Source organism: Microcaecilia unicolor, chromosome 9 (genome assembly GCF_901765095.1).
Source record: "Microcaecilia unicolor chromosome 9, aMicUni1.1, whole genome shotgun sequence".
Taxonomy (NCBI): Eukaryota; Metazoa; Chordata; class Amphibia; order Gymnophiona; family Siphonopidae; genus Microcaecilia; species Microcaecilia unicolor.
In genome coordinates, this window is record NC_044039.1 from 147,505,767 (window position 1) to 147,524,615 (window position 18,849).

Sequence of the window (18,849 nt, forward strand, 5' to 3'; positions counted from 1 at the left end):
AGCATTGTGGTATTTGGTCTTTAAGCCTGCTCATTCATAATGGGTTCTCTTAAAACTTTTACTCAGCTGCAGAAAGATTTTCATCTAATTCTCAATTTCTACAATGGCCTCAATTATCACATGCTCTTAAATCCACCAAATGGAACTTTAACAAGACTGGTAAAATGACAACAATGGAATATTTCATCACCAAATACTGTTTGCACACAATGCATCTGTATTCTATAAGTCCTTATGTACCAAAAGAAACTATAGTTTTTAAATAAAAAGTATGGGACCTTGATATTCAAGATAATCTATCTGATGATCCACTCTATCCTCACCCATCTCCAAATCCTTGTTTTTCCTACTTCATTGCTGCTTGTGGACACCAAGAAAATCTAAGATTTGTGGATCTGCTTCTTCAGATTTATATTAGTCCTGTAAATAATCAATTGGAATCTTAACTAATCTTTTTTTAATGCCCAAATCTTAACTTTGTTTTGGTCATACATCTGAAAAGAACTTTCGCAAATCTTCAAACTTCATAAACCAATTTCTTTCAAATAACTATATGGTAATCTTCAGCCTTAGTAACTGAGCTTACAGATGAAGACAACGCTTTATTTGACTGTGTATTATCCATTGCTTTGAAACTGATTATCAATCACTGGAAGGAGAACACTAATCTTAGAGTCTATATTTGGTCATTCTGTTTAAGAAATATGAACAAGCCTATTTGTTTAATATACGTTCCTCTTCCAAAAAATTATGAATCTGGAAGTCCTTTGATGCCTACTTGAAATCTTCTGATTGAACATTTGTATTAATATGTTCCTATAACTTTATGTTATACTATTGCGTATCTTACTTGATATTTGTTCTATTATATAAAAACAATAAAAACATTATTTTAAAAAAATCAGCAGCAGCAGAAGAACGAGTATCAAATATCTGGCAGGTAATGTTCCTGCGTTGTAATTAATCCAGTAATGCCAGTGACTGAAGTCATATTGAACCATATGAAATTTGTAACTTAGCCTTCTTCTTATGGGGCACATTTTTTTTATAAGCATGGGTGACGCTCCTGTGAGTAAAACAGCGACATTCTATAGAGCGAACTGGCTATGAATTCTGATGTGTCCCACTGTATTTAATTTGTAAATGAGTTAAGGTCATACACAGTACACTTAAATATATAAAAATAAAAATATGTCAAAAAAGGTTGATACACGCATGGATATAGATGTAAGATCACATCACAAAGATAAAAGAAGGATGGAAGTTTTGGCTAGTCGAGTGTGTTGAAAAGCAGGACAGAAATCTGAGCTACAGAACTCTTTCTCCTCTGTTTCAATATCGTGAAACAATGGAGTAATTTGAATTATTACTTGCATTGGTGGAGTGTTGAAGTGCTCTTTGCCTTTGCAAATTTTCCAACAGACCAAATTATGAAAACTCTCAGTCAGTGGCATAAATCCTTTGAATCCTTTGAATCACCTCCATTCTGATACCTAATTAACGTCTTAAGTTTTCTGAGAACTACCCTTATTTTGCCACTGCCGTACTTGAGTATAAGTAAATCTGGGGCCTGTGTGCTGATTTTTATCTGACTCTCATGGATTTATGTAATGGGTGGATATAACACAGGTCGCTCAAAATTAGTTTGCGTGAATAATCTAACATGAACAGCTAACACAGAGCATAGGAGCCAACTTTTCAAAATTACTGGGGGTGTAAAGCCCAATGGAAATAACCCCTCCCTGGACACATACAAGGACATTTTCTTAATATTGGGGGTGCTCAAGGGCCCACAGAACCTACACAGCCGGCTCCTATGGCATAGAGAGCAAATCAGAAACTGAATTTTTCCAGAAACCTAGCTTACACTTCAGGAGAAAGAGACCTACCTCTTTCTTAAAAACAGTAAACTTCGACGCACATCCATAACACCTCCCGTCCATGGTGCTGTAAAAGTACTTTTATCAGGTGTTTCCTAGCCCAGGGACTGAAAAGTTCATCAAGCGAGACAGTTGCTTGTCCTAAAAGTAAAATATCCAAATCGAGGCACTAAAGCGATTAACTCAATGGAAATCTGACAGGGATCAAAAATTTCCGGCTCTTTCAGCACCTGTATACTGCTGTTTTACTCCCCCCGCCACTAGGAGTCGCACTCTGAATCCTCCTCCTCCTCCTCCCCTCCCCCAAAATGTGCCTAATTCCAGCCAGAGAACGCCCCAGCAACTTCAAAGCAGCATGCGCGCTATAAATCAATACGGAACCGGAAGCGCTCTAAGGAGCTTCGTCCCACCTCCGGTTTTTCCTGGGTGGGACTCGGAGTTGTAGATGCTTAACGTGAAAGCAAAGACGGAGTGGCAAAATGCAGTGAAATCAAATCCCACCGAAATATCCCGCTTGTAATTTAAAGAGAAGCTGCTTTAGGCGGGAAAACCTCCCACTCGTCTACGTTGAAGACCAGATCGTTTTCCGCTTATGAGTTATTGCATCATCAGGGGTCCTTCCTTGAGATGCCTATAGCTGGCCTAATCACTATTTCTTTAGAGCATATAAACCAAACGCCGCGGAAGTGTGCATGTAAATAAGCTTTTCTATAATTTTGTTTTCAAATAATACTTTTTAGTTTATAAATAATTGCAAGGTAGTGGCTTGCGAGACGAACATTCGGGAGAGACTAAGTTCAGGCGGCTGCTGCAGGCGCCTAACTTCCTTTTGATCAAGATGGCGGGCAGTGAGACGGGAGTAACTCTGGGACAGCCGCATCTTTCACGCCAGGATCTCGGTTCTCTGGTGAGATATTGTTTGGATTTTCGGGAAGGAGCTGTGGTATTGGAGGCAGGAAGATTAGATAACTATAGGAAAAGCTTATAGTGCTTTGTTGTGTTCGTGGAATGAAGAAGGAGATTGAGTGAATGATGAAGGGATAGGGGCATGGACAGTATTGGGAGGGGAGTGGGAGACAGTATATGGAAAGCATAGCCTGGAGAAGGTGGAAGATTCATTCAGAGAGTGAATGTAGTGGGAGGTTGGAGTTCTGCTAGAGGGCGGGCATATGAGAGCAGACTGCTTGGTTGGTGTCCTTTCCTGTTGGATGGAAGTTTCTCTGCAAGTAGGGCTGGAATATGAGAGCAGACTGCTTGGCCAGGCCTCCTATTCCTGGAAGTTTCTCTCCCAGTAGGAAAATGAACTCTGCTGGTGTAAACTTGTGTGATTTGCGCATCCTCTTCCTCCGTCAATTGCATTTCTCTACATCTGAGGATACCCTCCCCCTTTCTGGACATTGCATCATCCTCCCACGGGCTTGCACAAAACTTCATCTCTTTCTTGTTTGACTGCTAATGTCGATCCTCCAACCCTGTCTAGTGCTGAAGTGAACTTTGACAAGTATACATAATCCAGGGATCTTTAGGTGGGTCGTGGGTGGTTGAAGAAGTTGGAACGATCGATGCTGGAGGTGTGTGGATCGGGTAGCAGGCTCAATCTAAACCTACCCACACTCAGACTCACTAGTTAAGACTGAAAAATTTGCTGCTGGGATTACTCTTTTTACTTGCATATCTTTTAGGAGAATTCTGCACAAAAAACAAGACCTGCATATGCGGCTTTAAGATTCTACAAACCTTTTACAAAATGACACAATATAATTACTGTGTTTGAGTAATTTAACATGTAATAAATACAATTATTGCTAAAAATGGAGAAAAATTAAGTAGACTTTCCTGAAGAGTCTTGTAAATAATGTATCATAGGACTTAGCCATTCTTTCTGCACCTCCCCTTTCCTGACTCTTTCTAACTTGTCATCCATCTTGCTAGCTCACTTCTTGATTCCCAGTCTCTCTCTCACACACACCTCTTGTCCTAGGTCACTGTGACCTACTAGCCTTTACTGGTGTCTTTGATCTCTCCCTCCCACCAACTTTATGGTGTGCTGTTGACACCATCGCTTCCCACACCAAATATTGTGGGGAATATAAACTGCATGGGAGAGAGATTTTGTGCAAATTCTTCATTGTAGATAATTCCACCAGAAGTAAACTCCTGCCTACTGTGGTCTTTCTCCTGTCCTTAATTTTCAATGTGGCTTATTCCTTACAAGTGTTATATCCTGAAAGTGTAAACTTAAGTCTTGTAAATGTTGTACTCCTTGGGATTGATCATTTTAGCGGAATCTCTTTATGTCTCTTTTCTTCCCTGCTTTCCTTTGTCCTTTACGAGTACAGATTGCTTCTGTTTTGTTTTTATAAGCCTTCCCACCCTACCATTTATCCAGCCAAGTAGTTTATATAGAGGCGTATTTTCAAAGCACTTAGCCTTACGAAGTTCCATAGTAACCTATGGAACTTTGTAAGGCTAAGTGCTTTGAAAATACGTCTCAATGTCTTTGCAAGGTGGAGATTTTAATGCAGTAATCTCAGCCCTTGCTTCCAAAATTTGAGAGACTAAGGATCACCTTGGTTAACACCATTCTGTCTTCCTTTACTTTCTAGTAAGTCTATCATGCATCCTCTTTAAAATTCTAATCCTTCCTATCTCTTAACCTACAGTAAACCAGCCCTAACTTTAATCCCACTCATTCTAATTTCCATAGCCCACGTTCCCTGATTATTCTCACTTTTCTGAGGTTCCAGAGCAGTGAACAAACAATTATATTCCCCTTAGCCAACCATCATAATCTTCCCTCAAAGCATCTCGTAATGATTGCCGCTATTACAGTTCCCTACCGCTTCTCCTCCTCCCTTCAGCAAGTCATCCACCTCTCCCTGGTTCTCTACAAATCTCCGCCTACTAAAGTCTCAACTGTGCCATTTAGAACGCCACTTGCGGAAAAATCGAACCACCTTAGCCCTTGCCCTTTACTGGACAAAACTTCAAGAATATCGTACTGGAATCAAACAAGCAAAATGTAAATATTTTGACAAACTTATTTCCCCACTCTGTTATTTGTCATGCTCTATTTTAACACTGTCGCACCTGACACTTTCCCCTGCATATGGTTATGAGGAGTCGGTTATTGCCACTGCGCAGAAGCGTTCTACGATGAGAGCTTACGCCAGAGTCTGACGCACCTTTGAGGCGTGGTATGGGGAGCATGCTTGGTCTCCCTTTAAAGCATCAATTTCTCAGATCTTGGCCTTTCTTCAGAATGGTCTGCACAAGGGGTTGTCTTATAACTCTCTCAGGGTTCAGGTTGCGCTAGCCTGCTTCCGTGGTCGAGTGGTTCTTCTCTAGCAGCTCATTCGGATATGGTGCGCTTTCTTAAATGTTCAGTTCATCTTTGACCTCTGTTGCGGCGTCCATGTCCTTGGAAGCTGAATTTGGTTCTTAGTGCATTGCAGGACGCGCCTTTTGACCCCTTGCATTTAGCAACTGATAAAGATCTTACTCTGAAGACTCTGTTTTTGGTAGCTATTACCTCGGCGCACAGAGTTGCTGAAATTCAGGCTTTGTCGTGGCGTGAGCCGTTCCTTCAGTTTTCGGAGTCTGGTGTTACTCTTAAGACGGTTCCGTCTTTTTTGCCTAAGGCCGTGTCTGCATTTCATTTGAATCAGCCACTTTTTCTTCCTTCCTTTATAGGAAGTCGGATTTTCCGGAGAACTTTTCACTTCGCCTTTTGGATGTTTGTCGTGCTGTTCTTCGGTACCTTCAGGTTACTAATGAGTTTCGTTGTTCTGACCATCTTTTTGTACTGTTGTCTGGTCCTAGGCGCGGTTATGCTGCGTCCAAGGCGACCATTGCTCGATGGCTCAAAGAAGCCATTTCTTCGGCTTACTTGGTGAAGGGTGTTTCTCCTCCGGAAGATTTGCATGCTCATTCGACTCGGGCGTAGGCTACTTCCTGGGTCGAAGCGGGTAGTCTTCTTTTGGAGGAGATTTGTCGGGTGGCTACTTGGGCTTCTCGACATTCTTTTGTCAAACACTATAGGTTTGATGTAGCAGCGCGGGGTGATGCTCACTTTGGGGCGACTGTTCTCTCTCGGGGAGCGGCGGCTTCCCACCCTATTTAGGGGATTGCTTTTTTATATCCCACCAGTTCCTGGATTCATCTGCTGCTGAGGCTAAGGAAGGTAAAATTATGTCTTACCTGATAATTTTCTTTCCTTTAGTCGCAGCGGATGAATCCAGGATCCCTGCCCTGTTGTTTGCCGTGCATTCTTTTATCTTTGCATTTCAGCTGGTGATGCATCAATTAAAAAAAAAAAAAAAAAAAGAGAACAGGATAAGTGAAGATATTGATGATAAGCTGTGAATCTAGACACAGCTCTTTGCTAATGGTTCACTTTGGACTCGTTTTTTAGTGTTTTTGAGTCCTATTTTATCTGTTGTTGGTTTCGGCTGTTTCCGCTTTGTTGTGAGGAGGTTTTTTCTTGATTGCTATGTTTTATTCTCCACTGCTTGGGGATGCGACATATACTGAAGTAAGAGGGAGCTGGATGTCCAGTATGACTGCTTCTCTTCAGTGTTCTCTATCTCCACCTGCTGGTAGGCGGATACAACCACCAGTTCCTGGATTCATCTGTTGCAACTAAAGGAAAGAAAATTATCAAGTAAGACATAATTTTACCTTACTGAATAAGCTGTTTTATGTTTATTACACTGACATTTTCATATTTCAGTCCATTTTAGAGTAACTTTTACCCCCCTGCGTTCAGACACTGCCCTCACCAAGCTTTCCAGTGACCACTTCTTGGCCAAGAGCAAGGACCTCCACTCACTTCTTATCTTCCTTTATGTGTTTGCTGCTTTCATCACAGTTTATCATCATTTTCTTCTTGATCTCGTGTGTTCTCTTGGACTTGACTGTTCTATCCTGGTTATCTTACCTCACACTCAGTACTTTCAAGAATACACCAGTTCATGTGAAAGGTGTTCTCTGCACAGTATCAAAGCTAAAAAGAAATGTCTTCCTTGTTCAGTGGTGATGAAGTCATATGGTTTTATTCTGTTGATGCGTGTTGATTCATTGCAAATGTACCAAATGTGATCTCTTTGCAGGATGTTACAAAACTGACCCCTCTTTCACAAGAAATCATCAGCAGACAAGCCACTATTAATATAGGTGAGATATATGGTGTTTGACTTGGCTAGAATGCATTTTGTTGATTCTAAATTCTGTATGGCTTTGTTAGAGATTCTGGTGTCCATGTATGTTTGAAGTGGAATGCCAGCTTGACTGTTTTTAAGGTACTTTTGGTGCATAATGTTTTTGCTTGATGTTCCCTGTTTGTCAGTATACGCTCTCCAAAATTATTAGGCTGCTCAATGGATCAGTTAATCTAACTACCTGTTTACACCTTGTGAATCTGAAAGTCAGTTTATTTATGGAACACAGTTTTGTGGGGCCTTTTTATTTTTGCAAGGGGAGGGGTTTAATACTGCCCTGTAGTGACAGAACAAAATTAAGTCCATTCTGTCTGACTTGTGGGAAAATGGGGGGTGGGGGAACATATTTTACATGATATCTGCAATTAACTTATGCCTCTGAAATATTAGGGATCCTGAAGGGGGGCTCTATGTAGAAAGCCAATATACATTATAAGACATACTTTCTAGGTTAGTTAGGCACTTATTCTTGAGCCTAAGTGGACTTTCTGTTGTACAATGGCAGAAGGAAGTATAATGGTATCACTTTTTGTTCTCTGCTGCATTATAGTAATATAAAATTTGTTTGATAGCCTAAAAGACTTTCTCTTGTTTGACTTGAATTACTTTGATGGATCACCAACTCTTTTGACTGCTCCTTGCTTTCTTCTTGCTCTTTCAGTGGCTGGAGTCATCAGGTGATGCTGATTGTTCTTTAATGAGTTCAGCTGTATATTTAATCACATCGGCCACAAACATACCACTACTCCATAAAGAAGCCATGCACCCCTAAAGTTCTCATTTTTGCTTAGTTTGTAGTTTCCAGGTTTTTGAGTATTGTTTCTTTTGATGTGTATTCTATTGCTGTTTATATATTTTACATTTGCAGTTTGTATTTTTGTGCTTGTTTAAGATGTATTTGATTGTTTTAGCTGCTTTTGGTTGTACTTTTTGTTTTTTGGAAATGAGGGATTAAAACTAAACTAAAAATTAATTCCTACAGTTAATTTGCTTGATCAAGTGTGTGTGTATACAAATAGGATTATAAAGCAGGAATTTAACCAGTTGCACCAAAGAAACTATTTTTTAGGTAACTAATAGTTAAATATAGCAGGATCCTCTCCTTTTTTGGAGGTCAGGTCAAAGTTCCGTAGGTTACTATGGAACTTTATAAGTCTAAGTGCTTTGAAAATACACCTCTGTGTGTGTTATTCTGGAGGAAGTGTTAGTGTGTTTAAAGCCTCTTTTTCCCTATGCTATAAAGAAACAGATTTAAGTTGCCTGGGAAGCTTCTTGCTAGCAGCTATCTCTTTATGAAGCACTAGAAGGATGTAATGGGGAGTTTGCAATTGACCCGCTCCCTCTTCATTCTTTTCCACTGATTTGTAAGCAGATTGCTATTGGTGTTTTTTGTGGGTTTTGTGTTATGTACGTTCTTGGCTTCCTTTATTTTTAGGTAATCAATAGAAATCAAACAAAATAAAACATGGAAAAGAAAATAAGATGATACCTTTTTTATTGGACATAACTTAATAAATTTCTTGATTAGCTTTCGAAGGTTGCCCTTCTTCCTCAGATCGGAAATAAGCAAATGTGCTAGCTGACAGTGTTTATAAGTGAAAACATTCAAGCATTACTGTGGCAGTCTGACAGGGTGGGAGGAGGGGGGTGGGTAGGAAGTATGCATGGGGACATCAAAGCATATCATTGATATTCTAACAGGGTGGGTGTGGATAGGTGAGGGGAGGGTGATCAACAGAGACATACAGCTTTATGGTTTATAATGGGCTAGGAACCCCAGATCCTTGTTAAGCCCTTTCTGTTGGGTGTTAAAATATTCAATCATTCTGACTTCAAAGGTGTTACGTTCTTGTATGGTTTTAAAGTTACCTTTGAGGATTCTCACTGTGAAATCACTGGTACAGTGTCCTGGTCCTGTAAAATGTGTAAACTTCCTTCACAGACTGAAAAGGAACAGAAGGGCACACTTCCCTGTAATTTATCCAGTTGCAAACTATGCCAAAATATTTCACAGGACCCCAAAGTCATCCACAAAGGAAAGATATTCAACATAAAGGGATCTTTCACTTGCTCATCTTCCAATGTGGTATATATCATTCAGTGTAAAAAATGTAACGAAGGATGCTTTATTGGAGAAACAGGCCAGATGCTTAAGACAAGATTCAATTTACATAGACATCATATGAACAATACTGGTGCCAGCAGGGTTCCCACGCCTGTTGGTCAACATTTTACAGGACCAGGACACTGTACCAGTGATTTCACAGTGAGAATCCTCAAAGGTAACTTTAAAACCATACAAGAACGTAACACCTTTGAAGTCAGAATGATTGAATATTTTAACACCCAACAGAAAGGACTTAACAAGGATCCGGGGTTCCTAGCCCATTATAAACCATAAAGCTGTATGTCTCTGTTGATCACCCTCCCCTCACCTATCCACACCCACCCTGTTAGAATATCAATGATATGCTTTGATGTCCCCATGCATACTTCCTACCTACCCCCCTCCTCCCACCCTGTCAGACTGTCATAGTAATGTTTGAATGTTTTCACTTATATACACTGTCAGCTAGCACATTTGCTTATTTCCGATCTGAGGAAGAAGGGCAACCTTCGAAAGCTAATCAAGAAATGTATTAAGTTATGTCCAATAAAAAAGGTATCATCTTATTTTCTTTTCCATGTTTTATTTTGTTTGATTTCTATTGATAACCTTAAGAGTGGACTAACACGGCTACCACACTCCTCTATTTATTTTTAGGTAAAGAGAGGAATCAAGAAGCCATAGAGGAGAAAAATTTTGCTTTTAACAGCTTTTCATACTTTGGTACTCTTACCATAAGACTGTGTAACTGTAATGTCATTCCATCATCGCACTAGTAGTACCCCCGAGAGAACAAAACATAAAAATGAAAAGGGGGCGGAGCCTACAGCTTGCAAACCATGCTCTCCCTTCCCAAATCTCTGACCATACTCATTCCTGACTTCTAATTTGGATTCCTTTCAGTGCATAACAGTGCAGACAGTGGCTGCTGTGAAGCAAAATAAAATTGAAAATGTGTTTGTGGTTCAAAGCAGCAGTAAAAGGCCAAAACAGGATTTACTCACATTGCTCAAGGTGGCATTGCCGCAGGAGCTCCAGGACCTCCTGGAGTCGGTGATAAGAAGAGTTGGCCGAAATCAAAGGATTGATACAAGACAGCGCTACGAACATTACTGCGCTTCAGCAGGAAATGGCCTCAATGTCCGCTCAATTATCAATATGTACAGAATGTACCTCTGAGCTGGAACAGAGAGTATCGAGTCTGGAAGATGTGGCCCCTCAATGAAACACGCAGCAGGCCAAAATAACTGAATTGCAATGTGATCTGGAGGACAGTAGTAATCAGAGCAGGAGGATCTTTGGGCTTACAGAGGGGGTTGAAGGTGTGCAGGCAATCCCATTTTTGGAGGATTTTACCCCCAAGCTGCTACATCTTGACTTCAACGCTCCTTTGAACTGGAAAGGGCTCACTGGGTACGCACGCAGTGTCCAGAAAATAATAGGGGTACCAGGCTGCTTATATTTAAAGTACTGCATCATAATCGGGCCATGGAGATCATGGCTAAGGCCATTCAATTTTGGACCTGCAATGAAAAGGTGCTAAACTTCGGTTTGTACCCAATTTTGACAAGTCCACTGCCCACCATAGGAAGCAGTTTCTGTATCTTTGGCCCCAGTTGAAATCGTTGGGGGCTCAATATGGTCTCTCTTATCCAGCCATTATTAAGGTGACATAAGGAATCGTATACAGCAATTTGAAGAGCCTGCCTTGCTGAATGAATTTATTCATTCCTGTCATCGAGCTGTACCTTGACTGTGTTTATACTCCAAAGGATTTGTTTATACTTTGCAGCTTTCCTGAGGTTGCTTTTCCACCTGCAGATTTGTATCTAAGCACTACTGGTTGAACTTACTTATGTTCTCTATATTAGACATTTTCTGTTTTGTTTTTTTTTAAGTATGGTTGGAGTTACCATTTCTGGTTCCCTTTTCTTTTTTGGGGGGGGGGGGGGGGTGCTTGAGCTTGAATCGCGATGTTGCAGTGTTGGCTAGGGGTGGATGGGTTAGTGTAGAAGGGGAATTTTGATGAGGTTGGGGTGGGTTGTGGTACATGATGGGGGGCTTGTCTGTATTGTGGTTTGGTGTGGAGGGCCTTGTGTGTGTGGTTGTAGGAATGATGACTATGCAATGTGTGTTGTGTATGAGTCTAGTTCCGTTATGGACTAATATTTTCTCTTGACTGCGGACTGCACTTAAGATATATTCAATTAACGTGAACAGATTGAATCACCCTATTAAGTATAAAACAGTGTTGAATTATTTAAAACAAACTAAAGTGGATATTTGCTACATGCAGGAAATGCATTTGAATAGGGCAGAATCTAGTAAGCTGCAAGGTGGTTGAGTTGATGCGTGCTACTTCCTGCTATGTAAAAGAAGGGTGGGGTGGTAATTTTGGTGAGACGGGGTGTTCTGTACAAATACACATGCAAAGCACTGGCTCTGAAAGGCACTGGATACAGATTGAGGCTTCCTTTGCAAATCTTGGATTTTTTCTCAATTTGTATGCTCCATTAACTGGGAATAAGCAATCTTTCCAGGCCACACAGACGCTACTTCATAAACATGGAGATATACCGAGCACAGTAGCTGGTGATTTTAATCAAGTACTTGATCCTGTCTTAGATAAGCAGCTTAGGGTTCGAATCTTAGACACTATTAAGTCTATTAGGGCATTGATGGAGACCAATGGGTTGGTAGATGTCTGGAGACTTAATCCCTGTGGTCAGGAATTTACCTTCTATTCCCAGGTTCATAAGAAGTTCTTTAGAATAGATTATTTCTTCAACTCAGAGTTTGGTTCCGTCTGTGGTGTACTGCTGTGGAGGACATTACTATTTCTGATCATGCAGGAGTGACATTGTCTGTTCTGGCAAAGTCCTTGGAACAACCTATTCCTCTGTGGAGATTTAATAGTGCACTTTTAGAGGATAAGGATTTTGTTCAGAAAATGAAAACAGTTATTAGACTACTTTTTGTACAATGCCCAGATACCTGTATCTCAGGTGACTCGCTGGGATGCCTTGAAAGCAACCTTTCGAAGTGAGATCCTGGCGTATACTGCATCTTTGACTAAAAGATGTAAGGCTGAACTGGAGGCTTTAGAAAATGATATACATTGTGCCTGCATGAGTGGGAAAATGTGGGATATAAGCGAACCATAAATAAATATACACATGGCTGAACAGAATTTAATCCAACATTGGAACCAGTTAGACCTTCATAAATACCTTAAGGCTTTGAGCTCAAAAGGCCAGGGGTGAAATCTTCGCTTAGCATGCTGCCTATAATGAGCGTACTAATCGAGCAGGGAAGAGTCTTGCTTCATAATTGAAAGGGAAAAGAAATGGGGAACGGGTAGTGGCCATCAAAAGTAAGAGGGGGCAGTTTTACACTGAACAGCAGGATATTCTCAATCGAATTGTAGATTTCTATCAGCAGCTAGACACATCTGAAAGTCCTCAATTGTCTGACTTTATAGAGTCTTTTCTAAACATCCTGAAGGCACCATCATTGACTGATCAGGATCGGAAGCTGTTGGCTAAGCCTATAGGTGTTTCTGAGATAGGGTCTACACTTAAGGAGATACAAAATAGTATAAACTTCATGTATGGACGGGTACACGAAATTTTATAAAACATTTCAAGAATCCCTCCTGCAATTTGCCCATACCTACCATTGTATGTTGGAGATGGGAGTGATTAAGGGTACCATGAATGAGGCCTTGGTGATCATGCATCCCAAAACAAGTAGAGATCCTCAAGACCTCGGGAGCTATAGACTTGCCCCTGATCAGTGTGGGCGCTAAATTGTATGCCCAAGTGTTGGCTTTAAGGCTGACCACTTATTTTAACAAAGCTCATTAACCCTGACCAGACAGGGTTTGTGGCACTTAGGCACACTGCTAATAATACCAGACTCTGTTTCCAGTTGATTCAGCTTGCTAAACATCTAGATACACACACCTTCTCAGTGTCCCTGGACACCAAGAAGGCATTTGATAGGGCTGAATGGCCCTACATGTTGAAGGTGCCCCAGTGGTTTGGGCTTGGGGATGACTTTTTTGGTCTTATGATGAAGGTGTCTAGTGTCTACTGCTCCATGCGCACACCTCTATGTAAATAGGTGCCTTTCATAAGTGTTTATTTACATAGAGGGACGTACCAAGGTTGTCCACTTTCCCCACTACTCTTTCACCTGGCACTGGAGCGTTTATTTTCTATACAACAGGATTCTACAATTAAGGGTTTATCATGGGGTGATGAAACTTTCAAATTATCAGCATACACCGACGATGTTATTATTGTACCTGACTATACCTGAAACCACACTCCTGCGTTTGTTGAATGTTATTACAACCTTTGGATCTTTTTCTGAATATAAGATCAATTGGACGAAATAGGAACTGCCTCTCAATGTGCATTCTGTTAAAGATTTGTTTGCTTCATTTCCTTTCAAGTGGTAAGCTTCAGATTCAGAATACCTTGGAATACAAATCCAACAGACAGTACAGAAGTTGGTCCACATTGAGTAGCAGCTGTTGGGCAAATTATGTGACCTCTGTAACAAATGGTCTCCCAAATGGCTCTCTTGGTGGGGGCACATAGAAACAGTTAATATGTCCTTGGCTTCAGTAGCACTATATTACTTGAATATAATATTCGTTTTCTTTTTGGATGGGTTCTATAAGGACATTAACAGGATTTTGACCAGATTTATATGTTAGGGCAAAAGACCCAGGATTGCCTTATCAAAGCTTCAGCTGTCAAAGGAATGTGGTGAGAGAAACCTGCCAAATGTTTGACTATAATTGTGCTTTTATCCTTGGAGAATAAGATTTTTTTTTTTTATTACATTTGTACCCCACGCTTTCCCACATGGCAGGCTCAATGCAGCTTACATGGGGCAATGGAGGGTTAAGTGACTTGCCCAGAGTCACAAGGAGCTGCCTATGCCTGAAGTGGGAATCGAACTCTGTTCCCCAGGACCAAAGTCCACCACCCTAACCACTAGGCCACTCCTCCACTCCACACTGATGGATATTACAATGACAGACTCACCAGGCTGGTTCCGATTAGAACATTCATTGGTGGGGCCTGTCCGCCTGTATGATCTTGTTGGAATGTGATTGGCCTCTTCTTTCTGGTGTAATCCTCTGTTATGACAGACCCAAAGAGCGCTTATGCTTGTGGATTATAAATGTCAAGTACCACTGGCTAAATGTCTTCAGATACCCCTATGGAGGAATCCTCTGTTTTGTATTGATGGCAAGCCAGTCCTTTAGCGTGATTTAGATGCACCTAGGTGTATATACTTTGGCAGACGTATCACTTGATTGTATACTCCTCTCATTCTCTGACTTGAGAAAGCGCCATGGGGTACCACTTGCATGCTGCTTTAGATGGACACAACTATGCCACACTATACAGTGCTCTTTAACTTCTATTTCTACTTTGGATAATGAAGCCAACCTACATTCCTTCAGTGAATAAATTAGTACTTTGGGTCATGAAGCCTCTTGCTGGTATAGGGCTCTTGCAAAAATGAAAATCCCTACACAGAGGCAAGATGGTCTGCAGGATATTTGGGCAAGGGAAACTGGCATTGAACTGGTGGAGGAACATTGGAGCAATTTTTGGTCAAGATGAATTAGGTGCAGTGTTTCTGCATTGTTGCAGCAATCACTCTGCTGGCTCAGAGTTCTGTGGACATCTATTAAGCTCCATAAAATGGATACATCCATTAGCCTTCTCTGCTGGTTATATCAAGTAACCAAGGGGACACGATCATATTTTCTTTGAATGCCCATTGGTGCAAGATTTTTGATTACGGGTCTGGAACTTTTATTCAGAAGATTATGGATGTTTCACTGCCCCTTACTTACGGAGAGATTATATTCAATGTTTTAAAGATCATTGGTGTCTGACGGAGGATCAGTACCACCTACTACTTACTACGATGTCACTACAAGCCATTCTGAGAGCTTGGAAAAACTCTTCTCATTTAAGTTTCCATTTTTGGTGGGCTACAGTGTGTGAAATTTCTAAATATGAACAAATATAATGGAGAGAAAAGGATGCTTGACCCAAATTTAATAGGATATGGCTTCCCATTCGAACTTATGTTGAGTCTGACAGGCCTGTTGCAATAGTTACTAGTAGTGTTCCTTAATTGTGTGTTGTTTTTGTTTACTGCAAGCTTTTTTTTCTGCTGTTTGTGAGCTCCCTGTTAGGGTTGGCGGGGCCTGGTTTGTTGGGGGAGGAAGGGGCTTATTTTGGTTATTTGAGTGCTGTTGGTTGTTTACCCATCTTTTAGTCCTATTTTCTGATGTTATGTATCAGGTTAATATTATTTTGTGCTTGTTTTTGCAACGATGAAAATAAATTTACTGAACTTAAAAACAGATTTAGAAGATTTTGTAAGACCAAGAGGTGTGGCAATAATTTAAAGATGTGTGTATATATATATATATTTTTTTTTTAATTCCAAAAAAATGTATATAAGAGAAAACAGAGAAACACAAAACCAGAGATTTTGAGGACTCTTCTAGTGCTTCTCTGGCATGTGATTTTGGTTTGATACTGCGCTATGTTAGCATTTGCAAATGCTTTTAACAAATGAGATATGTGCAAGAGAGAGAACAAGTTGAAGATGTTTTTTTTTTTTTTTTAAATATGTCTGGGTCTGTGTCCTTCAAGAAGCTGAACTTTCTTGTTTACTTTACAATCTTGTCGTGGCCTAGTCATTAAAATGTATCATATTTTACAATGTGTAGAGTTTTTTTTGTTTGTTTTCAAAGTAATGATACTTACACATTAAGCTGATGCACTTTGATTATGCTTGCCTTAAAACCTAGGTACCATCGGCCATGTAGCACACGGAAAATCAACAGTAGTAAAAGCAATTTCTGGAGTTCACACCGTCCGGTTTAAAAATGAACTAGAAAGAAATATCACAATCAAGCTGGGTTATGCCAATGCTAAGGTTAGTCGATGCTAATAAGATTTAGAAGACTTCTTTGGTTTTCTTTCATTGAAAAGAGCCAAGCTGGCTTTCATTTGGTTTTCTAACTGTAATGGCACCAGGTTTTTGTAGATAAGGAACTAATCTTTCCTAACCCCCAACTAATTTAACTTATAGCCTTTGAGGTTTCTTTTGTTAATACATTAAGGTTGTACCTAATTTGTGGCTCTTCCTCAGCAGAATCATCCTGTTTGTTTCAATGTATACACATCAAAACTTATTTAGTATATTTTGGTAAATGGTTCATTTTGCTGCTCCATTTTTTTATTGATTTATTATCACATTATATATTCCATTTTTGAGCTCCATAGCACATCAGTAAAAACATTGAAATAGCACAATAAATGCACCAACCGTACACTTTTCCCAACTTGTTCTGTCTTTTTTGAAGACTGGTAGAATTATTCATTGTAGGGGTATGCTGCTGATTTTTAAAACGACAAAGAAAATCCAGCTACATTTTCTTTGCTTTAATGTCCTTTTCAATCTGAAATGACACAAAACATAATTTTTGTGGGTTTTTTTCTTTCATTTTCATCCCTAGCGCCCAATCATAAAATTTTAAAAACTGCCCTATGCCCCTTCCCTCCCTCCCACCACATCAAAATACACCCTTCATATAGCCCAAAGCCAAGGCTAATTTTGCTCTCCTGCAACATACCAGTACCCTCTTCCAAGTCCTAGTTTAATAGGGCAGGAGTTATTCCCATTCACGGCTTCCCTGCCAATACTATAAACCCACAAGGTGTCAGCTGATCTGGCCAACATGATTTTGGATTATGGCACCAGTGGGTCAGAAAGGACTGGGGATTGCTTCTTCTCTATTAAGATAGGCCAAGAGAATAAGTTTGGTGGGTCTAGGAGGCTGGGAGCTGCAGGGGTGGGCAGAGTTTCATTTGGAGGGAAAAGAGGTGGGGTTAGATTAGGACTTATTCATTCCTTTCATGTGTACAAATGTTTTTAATAATCTCTGAAATGATGTGTGCACTAAAATAAAAAAAGGCGCCAAACACGAATAAAAATAATCTTTTCCATACACACCACCTGCTGATTGTGCGAAAGAAACAGAAATGAAAGATAGGAAATGTGCTACCTGCTCAGTGCAACTTGCCCTTCACAGCCAGTTGATCATCCACAGGTACTGCATCTCTTCTCCCTGCCTCATCTTCCCAAATGTGTCTCCTATATCCTCTTCTTTCTCTCCTGTTTGGTCTTTTTTTTTTTGTCTTTCTTGACCTCTTAATATTCTTTCCCTTTTATTCTATATGTTCTGTCTCCTTTGCTCCCTTCCTGCTACCTTTCCTCCTGTTTCTTCCTGGCACATTGGCATCAGGAGGAAGACTGCCTGAGCCTGACCTCCTAGCGGATGGATGACTTGATACCAGCCTGTGCTAAACCTTGCCCCAGGTATTGGTAGTCAAGCTGTGTTGAAGATTGGAGGGATGAATGGGGTAGATGTTTGTCTGCTGGTCAGGGGGTGGAGAAAGAAGGTCATTAGGGACCATGTGCTGGTCAGGGGGTGGAGAAAGAAGGCCATTAGGGACCATGTGCTGGTTCTGACAAATGTTAAGCCAGCATTTCAGCCCCCTGCTAAGTGTCTTGCCATCCAGTGCTACCGCTAATTGGGTGATGAGGCTTTGCCATCACAGACCCTCCAGACAGGCACCAAGTTAGCCATGCAAAACAATTTACCATTTGATATGGGGGGGGGGGAGTACATGTCTGTCATATCTATATTTGAACAAGTGTATACTGGATGCAATATTTCTCATCTATTGCCTTCCATTTATAGATTTACAAACTTGATGACCCAAGTTGTTCCCGGCCAGAGTGTTATAGGTCATGTGGAAGTAGCACGCCAGATGAGTTCCCCACAGATATTCCTGGAACCAAAGGGAATTTCAGACTAATCAGGTGACTGGTACTAAATTTTAAATGTAGTTTTATCTTTTCTCCCATTTTTGAAAAGCAGTATGGAATTTCATAGATTTGGTTACTTTTAAACATGTATTAAGCAAGGAATTGGTGGTTGGTTGATGTGTTAACATTATATAGGACATTCATAGCAGTGTCTGATTTTTTTTTTTTTTTTGTGTGCTCTGTAAGAAAATGTTGAGCATGTTTACTTTTTTTTGTGTGTGTTTTTTTTGTGAAAACTTATTTCTGTTACCAGCTACTGTATTGCACAAAGTAACACTTCTATATTAGAACTGAACAGAGAACATGAGAGAGAGCTTTTCATCCATCAAGCTGATGGCTGTGTATAGAATTTCGGCTCTCCTGAGTTGGCCATTATGAGAGGTGTGGGAGGCCACATGACTGAAATTGTTTTTCCTGTTGTATAACAGGCATGTTTCCTTTGTGGATTGTCCGGGCCATGACATTTTGATGGCAACCATGCTGAACGGTGCTGCAGTTATGGATGCTGCTCTGCTGCTGATAGGTAATATCAATATTTATTTTGCTCCTAGTTTGGAACAAAAAAACGAAATTGTGCAGTGTTCTGGAGCATGTTTTAAAAAAATATGTTGCCAAATTTAATACACTTGGGGAGTCTTTTACAAAGCCACGTTAGTGTTTTTAGCTTACAGTAAAAATCAGCTGGTGGTAAACATTGAGA

General features: G+C 40.4%; 2 protein-coding genes across 2 annotated transcripts in view; one reads left to right on the forward strand and one right to left on the reverse strand.

The window, feature by feature from the left end:
* Window positions 1–2,587, reverse strand: part of ZFYVE19 (zinc finger FYVE-type containing 19) — a 52,314-nt gene extending 49,727 nt beyond the window's left edge. The window contains exon 1 of the mRNA XM_030215500.1: window positions 1,890–2,587. Coding sequence (XP_030071360.1) covers window positions 1,890–1,943 — 54 coding nt within the window. The 5' untranslated portion in view covers window positions 1,944–2,587. The remainder of the gene's footprint in view (window positions 1–1,889) is intronic.
* A 94-nt stretch (window positions 2,588–2,681) lies between these two features.
* LOC115478205 (eukaryotic translation initiation factor 2 subunit 3) overlaps window positions 2,682–18,849 on the forward strand; it is a 62,479-nt gene continuing 46,311 nt past the window's right edge. The window contains exons 1-5 of the mRNA XM_030215499.1: window positions 2,682–2,787; window positions 6,992–7,055; window positions 16,063–16,190; window positions 18,022–18,143; window positions 18,578–18,672. Of these exons, the coding sequence (XP_030071359.1) occupies window positions 2,719–2,787; window positions 6,992–7,055; window positions 16,063–16,190; window positions 18,022–18,143; window positions 18,578–18,672 (478 nt within the window). The 5' untranslated portion in view covers window positions 2,682–2,718. The remainder of the gene's footprint in view (window positions 2,788–6,991; window positions 7,056–16,062; window positions 16,191–18,021; window positions 18,144–18,577; window positions 18,673–18,849) is intronic.